The sequence below is a fragment of the Syngnathoides biaculeatus genome, chromosome 13, assembly GCF_019802595.1.
Source record: "Syngnathoides biaculeatus isolate LvHL_M chromosome 13, ASM1980259v1, whole genome shotgun sequence".
Taxonomy (NCBI): domain Eukaryota; kingdom Metazoa; phylum Chordata; class Actinopteri; order Syngnathiformes; family Syngnathidae; genus Syngnathoides; species Syngnathoides biaculeatus.
In genome coordinates, this window is record NC_084652.1 from 14,481,716 (window position 1) to 14,493,225 (window position 11,510).

General features: G+C 39.5%; 2 protein-coding genes across 3 annotated transcripts; one reads left to right on the forward strand and one right to left on the reverse strand.

Annotated features, from left to right (window-relative positions):
* Positions 1-502: 502 nt before the first annotated feature.
* zgc:55943 (uncharacterized protein LOC406337 homolog) lies at positions 503-7,962 on the reverse strand. Of its 2 annotated transcripts, none has more exons than XM_061840259.1 (6): positions 7,629-7,962; positions 4,594-4,770; positions 3,098-3,177; positions 2,268-2,338; positions 2,115-2,178; positions 503-1,534 (listed from the first exon to the last, which is right to left on the reverse strand). In XM_061840259.1, exons 2-6 carry the CDS (start codon positions 4,682-4,684, stop codon positions 1,496-1,498), a joined length of 345 nt encoding a protein of 114 aa, XP_061696243.1. In that variant the 5' UTR covers positions 4,685-4,770; positions 7,629-7,962; the 3' UTR covers positions 503-1,495. The 2 variants fall into 2 exon arrangements, with proteins under 2 accessions (XP_061696243.1, XP_061696242.1); XM_061840258.1 differs by having other exon boundaries at positions 4,594-4,744; positions 7,629-7,959.
* Positions 7,963-7,976: 14 nt separating this feature from the next.
* Positions 7,977-11,160, forward strand: LOC133511380 (vesicle-trafficking protein SEC22b-like). The gene is made up of 5 exons (XM_061840255.1): positions 7,977-8,198; positions 8,735-8,844; positions 10,048-10,208; positions 10,290-10,436; positions 10,511-11,160. The coding sequence occupies exons 1-5, from the start codon at positions 8,124-8,126 to the stop codon at positions 10,663-10,665; spliced, it is 648 nt and encodes a 215-aa protein (XP_061696239.1). The 5' UTR covers positions 7,977-8,123; the 3' UTR covers positions 10,666-11,160.
* The last annotated feature ends 350 nt before the right edge of the window (positions 11,161-11,510 follow it).

Below are 11,510 nucleotides of genomic sequence, written 5' to 3' on the forward strand. Positions count from 1 at the left end.
TGCTTCCTGTTGTTTCTTCAAATGCCACCATCTCTTATCTGTACATCATGGCCGGCCTCACCACTGTTTTATAAATGTTGCCATTCATCCTAGCAGAGGCTCTTCTGTCACATAACACACCAGACACCTTCCGCCAGCTGTTCCAACCTGCTTCTAATTTTAATTTTGCTTCGAATTAAAGCTTATCAGAAAAAAAGTGTCAACGGACAAAGCAAGTCCAATGAGCTAAAAAAAAAAAAAAAATGAAATTCAGAGTGGAAGGCAGTAGTGGATTTTTTTTTTAACTAAGTCATTCATTCTACCAGTGCACTAAATTATCTTCCTCGTGAAGAGAAAGAGCATATTAGTACAATGATGGATCTTTAAGTTTTATAGAAAGGATTGAAAAAAAGGGTTAAATGGCTTTTCATTATAATGTACCATATGTAGAAAAATCTATTATTGCAGGTCATACTTTGACTTTTGGTGACAGTTAATACTTGTGTGTCCGAAGCAGTGGAGATAAGTTCAAAGCCACTTTTATTTTATTTTTTTTAGAAAAACAAAAGACCAACATAGACTTCCACAGTAACACTGATGAGTGAAATACAGACGCCGACTAATGAGTGAGTTCACCCAAGCGGGTCATTACATCGAAAGCCGACCGTGTGAGTGCGTGCAAGGGTCTTAATGTGCGGTGATGAAAGGAAGCAACCCTGAGCCTTGTTTCACATAAATATAATGGAAAGAAATGTTGGGAGACATTTAGAATCGGCCCAGAAATTGTAGAAAAGAGTGATAGGTTTTTGGGGGGGAATGCAGAAGCCAACCTCGTGACTTTTCAGGGGGGCAGGTGGAGAGCGTGGGCCTCATGCATGAAATATCTGTGCGGCTGGTTTTACTGTAATTGTACATACAACTAATTCAATTACTCTTTTTTTTTTTTTTTTTTTTTTCAAATCAGCAGCCTTAAAGCCTGAAGATAATTTTAAAGTATCAATGAAAAAGTAAATCATGGAAACATGACTCAAGGCATAGAAATTCTATTCAGTTAAACTTATCAATCAATTTTATTACACAGTACTGTAACACTGGATGTATTGGGGCATTCGATTTTGGATCAAATTTGTGTGGCAATATAATATGCATCTTACTTTTCACTGAATGGATCCAATTGAAAAATAAGAAATATTCACGCATGAAGCCCAATTTTATGACTTGTCGAAACTGTCCAATCAATGTATATTGACTTCCAAGCAGGGACGAGTTCCTCTTCATCCCCAAATCCTGTAATGGCTTTTCTGTAACGTAAACTGAACCGAAGTCCTCTCATCAACTCGTGAAGCGTCTTTGATTTTGGGTCATTGGGTTAGACACGAAGGAGCTTCGTAATGAGCACGAGGGCGAGAAGTTGCTCTGAATTGTCCTTCTCCCCTTTGGACGGGTGTAATGGTACTGACCATTCCAACACCAGCACCCTTGCCATCGGATGGCTGATGAATGCTCGAGCATGGTGCTATGTCATCTCTTCTTCCTCTGAGCAGTAGTCCCTGCCCTGGAAAGGTATCAAATATTATCACCATCTTATAATCAAAATCACTTGTTACATGGAAGGATTTTGTCCTAATCACAATCAAATTTTATGAACCACACAGAATAGAAAAGGTGGATGGAATGAACACACCCACAAAGCATAAACACACTTCATTGAATAAAAAGCTGATAATAAATCCTAAATAAACAGATTCCTACAAAAATATATATATATAGAAAAATCAATGGATGGATGAAATAAACGTTTTTTTGACGTGACCAATTTACAGGTCCACACGCATTAAGATCAAGCCTGTTGTAAAAGGCACAAGAAACTTATTCACAGGCCAAAGCCATGACCAAACTATTAATAAAATATATGGAAGTAAATATGTGCCACCAGAATTTTAATTTGAAATGCCACAGAAAACAGGATTTGAATTTTCAATGTTAACAATTCAACTGGCTACAATTGGCTGTCTAAAATTCACCGTCTGTGCCACCAGACGGGGTTACTTCAGGTCAGAACTAAACAGCCAGCCAATCCAGTTACGCTTTTTTTAGTATGTGATGTCGCGTGACTATGAAAGCTCCAGTAATACCTTTTCAATCTTCTCATCAAGCATCCTGAAAAACTCTTGCTGGCTCTCTGAGGAATGAATGCTCCTATGAGGGCAAAACAAGAACAGCTAAAATACATCAATCTGTAGTTGATATGGAAATACAGTATAACATAATAGAGCAGAGACTCTTACAATATCTTTCCATCTTCGTTCGATCCGGTTTCATCCGTGAGTTGATTTTTCCCGAGTAAAGCGCTTTTCTCCTAGAAGGACATAAAAACAGAAAACTATTTGTCGCACTATACGTGACTCAGTTATATACACAGGAATGGGGGGGGCGGCAAAACCGTCTCCCATTTTTTTCTTACATATATACAAAATACAGTATATACACAGAGTATAAACAGAGACACACACACAATGTATGTACATAGAGATTCTTTATATATACATCATGAAGAAACCTACGGAAGCGTATTGCTGTCACAAAAAAAAAACAAGAAAATAAAAAAAACTTTTTCGGGCTAAAATTTTTCTCTCTGTTTTTTTGGGCTATTTTTTTCTGTTTTTCGGGCTAATATTTCTTTCTGTTTTTTTTCTAATTTTTTTTGAAAAAAAAAATTATTTGCCTGAAAAACAGGAGTTTTTTGTGACAGCAATACGCTTCCGTAGAAACCTCACGTCTATATATATTTTTTTCACCTCATGTGCTAATTTTATCAAAGAGTTGAAAAAACATTGAGAACTAATCAATTATCTCTTGAACACTTGAACTGTTTGAAAAGTGTTGTCAAACTCTTCTGTTTAGTCTGCAAGAGCCGCATTACTCTTTATCGCATATGGCTGAAAGTCTGGATTTTTCTTTCAAGACAATAGTGATACAAAGTGAAAATATTGAGGTTAGAGACATTTCATTAAGCCTCTTTTCATGTATTCATTAGAAAATATATATACAGCACATATTCCATTTGATATACCCAAAACCCTGTAATAATAACACAGTAATAACAAATGTAACAAACCGTGCTGTCCTGGCCTTCCACTCCTGGCTCTTCGCCGCCGATGTACTTGACTTTGTCCCCCCCTTTCATCTTGTACTCATCTGCGAGCGAGTGGGAGAGACAAAAGAGGCAGAGAGGTGCGCATCTCTTTGCGTTAATCGACGACAGCGATGGCCAGCGGCCCGCTCATGGCTCACCGCGGGCAAAACCCGCCTCTCCTCTCAGTTCACAGGCAGTTCTCACACTTAGCCACTTGGCTAAGTAATGATGTGCTTGATTTCTCACGCCGCGGCCCAAATCCTCTCTACACAATGCTTGGCGAGCGGAAAACACACGAGGTGTCAGGCCGATTCTCCTCTCACTGTGTTTTGGCTCACACTTGCACAGCCTCCACTTCCTACTCTGACTCCCACACGTTCAGAAAGCAAAGGACTAAAATACTCATTGCAATGCAAATATCCAAATATTGTCATGAATTGAAATCATCACATCGAGACAGAGAGACCTTTGGAGGTTGAGCACATGATTCATCTCAAACACTATAATTGCTGCATGCTTCCACGATAGCCATATTTCGAGTCGACTGTAATACAATTGCTATATAATTGAGTCTGTAAAAGTATTTATATATTGTATTTCGAGAACTGGATTAGATACAGAAAAACAACTTACTACCAAAATAACTTTATATTCAATATTAGTACATTGATGGAATTGAAATTCATTTCAAATTATAAAGCAAAAAATTACATTTGAGACTTTTGAGATTTGAAGGGTATTCGTACCAAATGTCATGCTTGTATCACAATTTCAATGATTCTTTCCCTTATATGCGCCACTAGTTTTCACAAATATTCAAGTGATGATTTGAGTATTATTATTTAGGGTCAGAATTTGAGACCTTGTGAAGAATTATATGGAAAGATTTGATTGAAGATTTTACCAATCTTTTGGTTGTATTATTCTAAGTGGGTTGTCAGATTATTAGGAACAGCTTTCAGTACTAGTCAGTGCTCCGCAAACTACAACCAGAATAACATAATATATAATATAGTAAACCTGCCACAAGTAATTGAAACCCCCCCCAACATGTTTGTAATTGTCTACTTTAATAGATTAAACTGTAAATATACCACAAACTGTTATCCAAAACACTATTATCATTTTAAACTTATATAATAACATTACCCGTACAAATTTTGCGTGCATGTCCATCCACATGCAGTGATGACCTTCTGTGACTTCCGCTAACAAGCCAGGCTAAAGTTGGCTCCACCCCACCCCAAAATACAAAGCTCTAAGACTCTCAGTCATATTGTACTTCCTTGACACCAATTACTCCTTTTAGATCTAATACGTCTTAGAGGCCATCTTATGGCCTGCAGAGGAAAAACATGAATAGGTAAATTTGTAAATAGCGAAGCACGAATAGAATATCGTGAAATAAATTGAGACCTCTCTGAGAGTGCCAATCAAATCTCGGACCTTGCTGGTTTTCTATCTCATGCTGAACTGACCAGAGAAGAGGTCTCCATTGCTGTGGGATTTGCTCTGGTCCTCTTCACTGTTGGGAACTGCAGACACCTGCTTGGCGGAGGTGCAGCCCATCTCCTCCTCCTCCTCCTCCTCAGCCTTGCTCCTCTTCACCCCCGAGCATCACAGTCAAGTCTCAGAGAGTGAGAGAGTGAAGAGTGCTGTACTTAAGTAAATACTTGAGTTAAAACAAAACAAAACAAAACAAACAAAAAAAAGAGAAGGGTAAACGCAGAAATACTGATTCAACTGCTGTGATTATGTAAAAAAGTAGACTAAAATGTATTTACGCACACAAGTAAAATTTCATTTTAACATTATTTATGTATAGTACACATTTTTCACCAACAAACTATTTTCCACACTTTTATTAACTTACACAGAGGTCATTCTGTGAAGAAAATAAAATCGCTAAGGTTTTTTTTTTAAAACACAGTGTGTGGTAGTGTTTGGTGAGACTTTTATGCTATCAAAACATGCTCAGATTTCTCATCTTTGCAAACTTTGTGATCTGATTGAAAAAAAAATGCTTTGGTAGATAATTACAACAATTGAAAAGAAACAGAATACAGAAGATTTTCAAGCCGGTGGATTTTAGGCTGACACATCACATTCACCACAAATCATTACTGCAATTGACAACAGAAAACTTACATCCATCCATTTTCAACACCGCTCATCCTAGTTAGGGTCTCTGGGCGCTGGAGCCAATCTGGCATCGGGCATAAGGAGCACCCTACACCCTGACCTGATTGCCAGCCAGTCGCAGGGCATATACAAATGCCGTTACTCAGTAGGAATTGAACCCATGCTGCCTGAACAAAAGTCAGCCGAGTGTACCACTACACCAACAGTAACTTCTGCCAGCAGAAAACAATGGACCTTTCCAACCTGTCAATCACTCGTAGAATAATAGCCAATCAGATATATGCATTGTCTTAACCCCTGGCGTGACACGCCCCTGCCACCATGTTGTCCCACAAGCAATAGCGGTTGTTAGGAGCGTGCGCTTGGAAAAGTTCATTTTACGAAGAAAATGGTCCTCAGATGCACTTGGCGACGTGCAATTCTGATGAAAGATATCCTGCTAGGTTACAAGGGGCCCGGTTGATTCAACTTTCACTTTGTTAGTTTATCACTGACCTGCTGAATTCTTCTTTTCCTTTCGGCTTGTCCCGTTAGGGGTCGCTACAGCATCTTAGATTAAGTGTGTAATGTTTTATGCCGAAGAGTCAAGTTAGTGATACTAAATGTATGATGTCATGCAAGAGAAATGTCTATTTGCCTAATTGTATCACATCAGACTTTTAAGACAAAGCACTGGGTTTGATTACGAGCAAAGTCAAACTTTTTCATCTGGTGACTACAGTACTGACTGAGTTAATCACCATTGTTTAAATGCAATTGTAGAAAATTGAACCTAACTCACTTATAAAGACTACAATGATATTACTCATGATCTTTCCAGGTAAAAATACTCACTCTGCTTTACATGTGCAGTACAATTCCACTATTTTATCCTGTTGGCTTTCAATATGAAGTTTGTGAGAAGCCAAACTTTTTTTGCATCGATCGCCAACATTTCGCTGTAACTCTGACACTGCGTCTTGCTCCGTCCAAAATTTTAATCCCGTGTACATATCCTTGCGTGAAATAATTGAGACCTCTCTCTGGAATACACAATAGAGAATCGACTTCAAACCTGTTCTGTTTAGTCGCCATTTTGGAAGCTTGTGGGACATGGCAACTGGAGTTAAGGGGGCAGAGCTTAAGATCACCAGTCGGAAAGGTCTAATCTCTTGAAAGCTTAAAAAAAAAAAATCTTCCTCTTCACTGGAACACATAAGAGGGAGCATATACTGTAAATCCTATTGAGCCAATTTGAATGTTCAATTAACCTAACAGGCATGTTTTGGGGATCTGGGAGGAAACCGGAGTACCAGGAGAAAACCCATGCAGGCATGTTTTTATTTGAAACATTTTTAAACTGTTTTTCAAATTATGTTACCATTAACGGTTTTATATTTGATTTTTATATTGTGTTGCAATTTGCAGCGGTTGAAAAGAAAATAGCTTCTTTTGAAAAAGTCAGGAGTCGACAGTACATCAATTCTCAAACGTAGGGAGTAAAATTGGGAATTTGTCAGAAAAATAAACACTAGTGTAAAGTGCAGAAACCTGTTTAGTTTTAATTAAGGACCAATTGTACCACTGCACACAGCCTAAGGGAGCCCATTTAAAGACCTCAGCAGACATAAAGGACACAATAACCTCCGTAACCGGTATAACGAACCACTTAAAGATGGTTATTTTCTGAAACGGACCTTGTTGTGCTGGCAGAATTCCCTCCACCCGCAGCTTGAAACCACTCATTTCCCATCAATTAGTCATGAAGGAGCAGCACCGCCCTCGGTTCGAAACACATCTCCTTCCCAGCCCTTCTTGGAGCGACAAAGACGAGCTGCACTCAATCCACGCACACCATCGCTGATCTTGGCAAAGAGGGTGCACGGTGGTGCCAGCTGCACCCCAACAATGGATCCTTTTTTTCTCCTCTTTCTCTCTCTTCAGGCCTTTCAGTGGGGTCATTGATTAGTGCATCCAGGGGTGGGGGTGGGGTTGTGTTACACTCTCAAGGATTAAACTGGCGGCTGCTCCATCCACCGCAGACCTGATCCAGAAAAGTGAGCCGCATCAGACTGTGGGCCAGGGATTGATCCCTCTTGATGATCATGCTGAGAATCCAGCAGCAGTTTTCGGATCCACACCCACAACCATCTTTTCAATACAACCGGGTTGACTGCAGCTCACAATCACTCATCAATCATTCCTAGCCAGGAAGTCTAAACTCCAAAGGTTTTGATTCAATTTGAAAACTAACACGAAGGCAGGCGAGAGTGATGGGAAATGTGCCACATACAACTAATGACCAAAAACAAGCGAGAAGGAAAGCTGTCTCACATCACCAAAGACCCGAAGATGCTTACATGTTAATCAAACAAGATTAGAGTAAAATTACCTATCATGGGTATCCATGATTAGGGGGGCAGCGCTCCGGTTTCAGCTCAGAGAGGGTTTTTGGAGCCAGACAGACCGCATCTGCGCCTCTTGGTTGTTTGGAGCCAGCATCCGAAGTCGAGATGCAGTCAGTCTGCCAGCTGTCTGCTCCGACCCCCAATGCTGCCGAGTATATCCTTAACTCAAGAGGAATACAGACTCGAGCAACAACGGGGGAACAAAATAATGAAATGACTTTATGACACACGCAAACAAATCCGTGCTGTTTTCAAATTGGACTGTGCGAGACGGTCGACGCGACGGGGGAAAAAAATATGCAGCACTGAGTTGCATCAGCGTTGGTTGTAACACGGATGTATATCACCGGCGCACAGCTAACTTCCGTCCAACTGGTTTTTTTCCGCATCGGCAAACCTTGGAGAAAAAAAAATACTTCACGAAGTTTGACGTCTCTTAACTCGAAAAGTTTACTTGTGAATTTTTCAGCTCCAGCGAGATGATTTTACTGACAATGATCGCTCGTGTGGCGGATGGATTGCCACTTGCTGCCTCCATGCAAGAGAACGACCAGGTTTGAATGGAAATTCGCCAAAAATATTTCATATATTTAATTATTTGATTTTTAAAATATATTTATAAATATTTGCTTTGCCTGTCCGTTTTGATAAAACGATGACAAAACCCCACTTGAAACTTCAAGCTGTATTTGAACATTTGGGGCTTGATCGTTGTTTATTGATTTTAAAAACAGATTTCATCTAGAGAAGCTCACGGCACACCGTCAGCAAAAATATTACAGATAGTGTACGTGTGATTAAGAGGGACTTATTTGGCTTAAACTATCAACCATATGGAACTAAACAAACAGGTGGTATTTGTTTTGCTCATTTTAAATGGTCATAAACTTAATTTCCCATGTTCAACAAAGGAAACTGTCAGTTATTCAGAGTTCCTCCTGACAGTCACACTGGACTATATCATGTTTACATACTACTCAAATATTTTTTTATGGATGTTGGGTGACATTTAAGGATACCCCCCAAGGGGGGAATCCACTTACATTTGACTTTTTTTCTGAACATTTGAATGCAATCTTGTTCTTGCCAGTCAGGAAGAGACCTCCAACAGTACCAGAGTCAAGCCAAGCAGCTGTGCCGTAAACTGAATGCACAAAGTCCAGACCGCTGCACTGTGGAAGCAAAGGACATAAGCTTTCAGTATGTGAAGGGAGGAGAGACGTTCAAGAAATGTTCAGCATAACAACAAATACACCGTACAGTGAACCTGTTTTTATTGCGATGTTACTTTCCAAACACAGGAATACAAGTGAAAAAAATGTGATATAGTGAGACCACATGCATGCATATATTTTAAAATATACTTAAGATTTACTCTTCTGACATGCCCTAAACGTATAAATGCCTTGAAACACGTTATGATAACACACTTTTAAAGTTTTATTTAGAACCTGTTTTCACTCTTGGTTGCGCAATTTTAAGATGCAGAGTGTGCTCACTCCCTGCTAGTTTACTTTAAAACACTTTACAGTTAATAAAATATAAATGTACAATTGAGTCTCCGGAAATTAGACTACCTCAGATGTGCTACTGCAAATTAGCACCTATGAGGCTAAACTTTCGAACAGATCTACACAGTGGATGACTGCTTAATCTGGTCTCCCCTGGAATTTGGAATTCTCCCTGTGCCTATGTGGGTTTTGTCCCAGTACTCCATCCAAGTCCCAAAAACATGCATAGTAGGTTAATTGAAGACTAAATTTTCTACAGGTGTGAATGTTATTGTGAATGGTTGTTTATCTCAATGTGCCCTGCAATTGGCCGCCGACCAGTTCAGGGTGTACCCCACCTCTCGCCAAGAATCAGCCGGGATAGGCTTCAGCATGCCCTATTGAGGATAAGCGGTATGCATAAATGAATAAATGTGAATATGAATAAACCCATCAACCTGTTGCTACTTGAACACACACGGAGCAGTAACACAGACAGACAGAGTAACTACAACTATCAGAACTTGAACCTCACTGAAATAGATTGGGATGATGCCGATATTTTGCAAAACAAAATTTTGATAAGTGATTCATCAGCCTAATATTTCAACAATATATAATGACTAAAATAACTTTAGTCCCTTCAAACCTACAACCATAAAGATATGGACTCCAGGCTGGACATTTGACTGTTTTTTATCCTTTAATTTTTAACTACAACACCAAGAAAAATCAGCCGGTGTAGAAATCATCTGGCACACCTTAATAAAATAGCAATATAACCACAATATGGGTTATGTAGGTTCACTGTACTATGATAACGTAGGGGGGAAATATCGCCCTATTTATTTGTTTGCTTGGTATCTGAATGGATTCAATGGTGAATGTCTTTTTTTGTTTGTTTTAATTTTAGTTATTTAATAGCAGAAGGTGTTTGCTACCTGTGCCTTTGTGAGCCATCTTTCCCCAAGAAAATTGTCTTTGCATACCTCGAGGACCTTCACGGTGAGTTCTTGGACCAGTACGGACGGAGGGTTTCCTCAGTGACCAGACCGTACTCCTTCATCGAGTTTGGTAAGTATGCCTTTTGTACAACTACAATGTGCCTTCAATTCTTTTTATATATATACTTTTTTTTTTTTTTTTTTTTCCAAGATACATACATCCAGAAAACCAAAAAGTCATACATTGACAGCAGGGCCAGGAGGAACTTGGGTAATATCAATACAGAGCTGCAGGATGTTCAAAGAATTATGGTTGCCAACATTGAAGACGTTTTGCAACGTGGAGAGGCACTTTCCGGTAAGTATTTTTTTTTTTGTTTTTGTTTTGGGAAAGTAAGAAAAAGAGAGAAATTGTATCCATTTCCCTCATAGCCCTGGACACAAAAGCGAGCAATCTGTCCACCTTGTCCAAGAAGTATCGCAGTGACGCCAAGTACCTCAACACCCGCTCCACGTACGCCAAAGTTGCTGCCGTGGCCGTCTTCTTCATCACGCTCATCATCTACGTGCGCTTCTGGTGGCTCTGATGAGACGCCGAGGTGACACTTGAGGGATTTCTCACCGTGAGCTGCACATTTAAACTGATTACCAATGTGCCTAAACCTCTGGGGTGGAGTTCATTCGAAAGCCGTTTCAGCGTTTATTCCCTATTCCTAGTATCCACTTTGAGGTCCATTTACTTCCACACTCTCTGCCCTCACTATTAAGACAATTCAGCGCACTAGCAGTGTTTTTCCACACAATTTGTGCCATTTTTGGTCACCCAACACATAATTAAACTGTACTAGTAAATTACTGTAGCACAAGTGGGCCAATGCTACCAGCCAGGCCCAACCAGATGGCTTGTCTTGCAGGCACCAAAAAGCCTAGTAATAGTTTTGCCTTACTAGAACTACCCAGTTGTCCTACTTGTATGTTGAAGGAAGAAGTGGGGGGAAATATTTCTACTAGTGCATAATGGTCTTAATTTCTGAGGCCAAAAAGCATACTAGTTCATGGAATGTTATTCATGAGAAGCCATTTGAGCATTTATATATATATATATATATATATATATCCAAATTAAGTTCAATGTACTAGTACACTTTTGTCTTCACTAGTAGGACAATTACATGTTCCTAGTTGGGTAAAATGTCGTAAAAGTAGTTGGCAGCTGTAAGTCGTGACATAAAATTCTACGTTATCAACTAGTACTTCACTACTAGTAGTCCACTGATGTCAACAAGTGCAGTTGAGTAACCTACTAGTATGCCAGTTGTCCTACTAGTGTGTAGTAATGTCAGAGCATTCGGGGTGGGGGGATATATGCCTGAATTGTCATACTAATTACAACAGCACATACTAGTTCATTGATTTTATGCTGGATATCAAA

What these genes read in the sequence shown, in the direction of transcription:
- zgc:55943 (XM_061840259.1), bottom strand. Translation starts at nt 4,684, where the DNA reads ATGGGCTGCACCTCCGCCAAGCAGGTGTCTGCAGTTCCCAACAGTGAA. An exon ending in TGGAAGGCCAGGACAGCACG is followed by an intron (nt 2,339 to 3,097) that starts GTTTGTTACATT and finishes ATGTCCTTCTAG; the next exon opens with GAGAAAAGCGCTTTACTCGG. An exon ending in AACGAAGATGGAAAGATATT is followed by an intron (nt 2,179 to 2,267) that starts GTAAGAGTCTCT and finishes TTGCCCTCATAG; the next exon opens with GAGCATTCATTCCTCAGAGA.
- LOC133511380 (XM_061840255.1), top strand. Translation starts at nt 8,124, where the DNA reads ATGATTTTACTGACAATGATCGCTCGTGTGGCGGATGGATTGCCACTT. An exon ending in GTACTCCTTCATCGAGTTTG is followed by an intron (nt 10,209 to 10,289) that starts GTAAGTATGCCT and finishes TTTTTTTCCAAG; the next exon opens with ATACATACATCCAGAAAACC. An exon ending in ACGTGGAGAGGCACTTTCCG is followed by an intron (nt 10,437 to 10,510) that starts GTAAGTATTTTT and finishes TTTCCCTCATAG; the next exon opens with CCCTGGACACAAAAGCGAGC.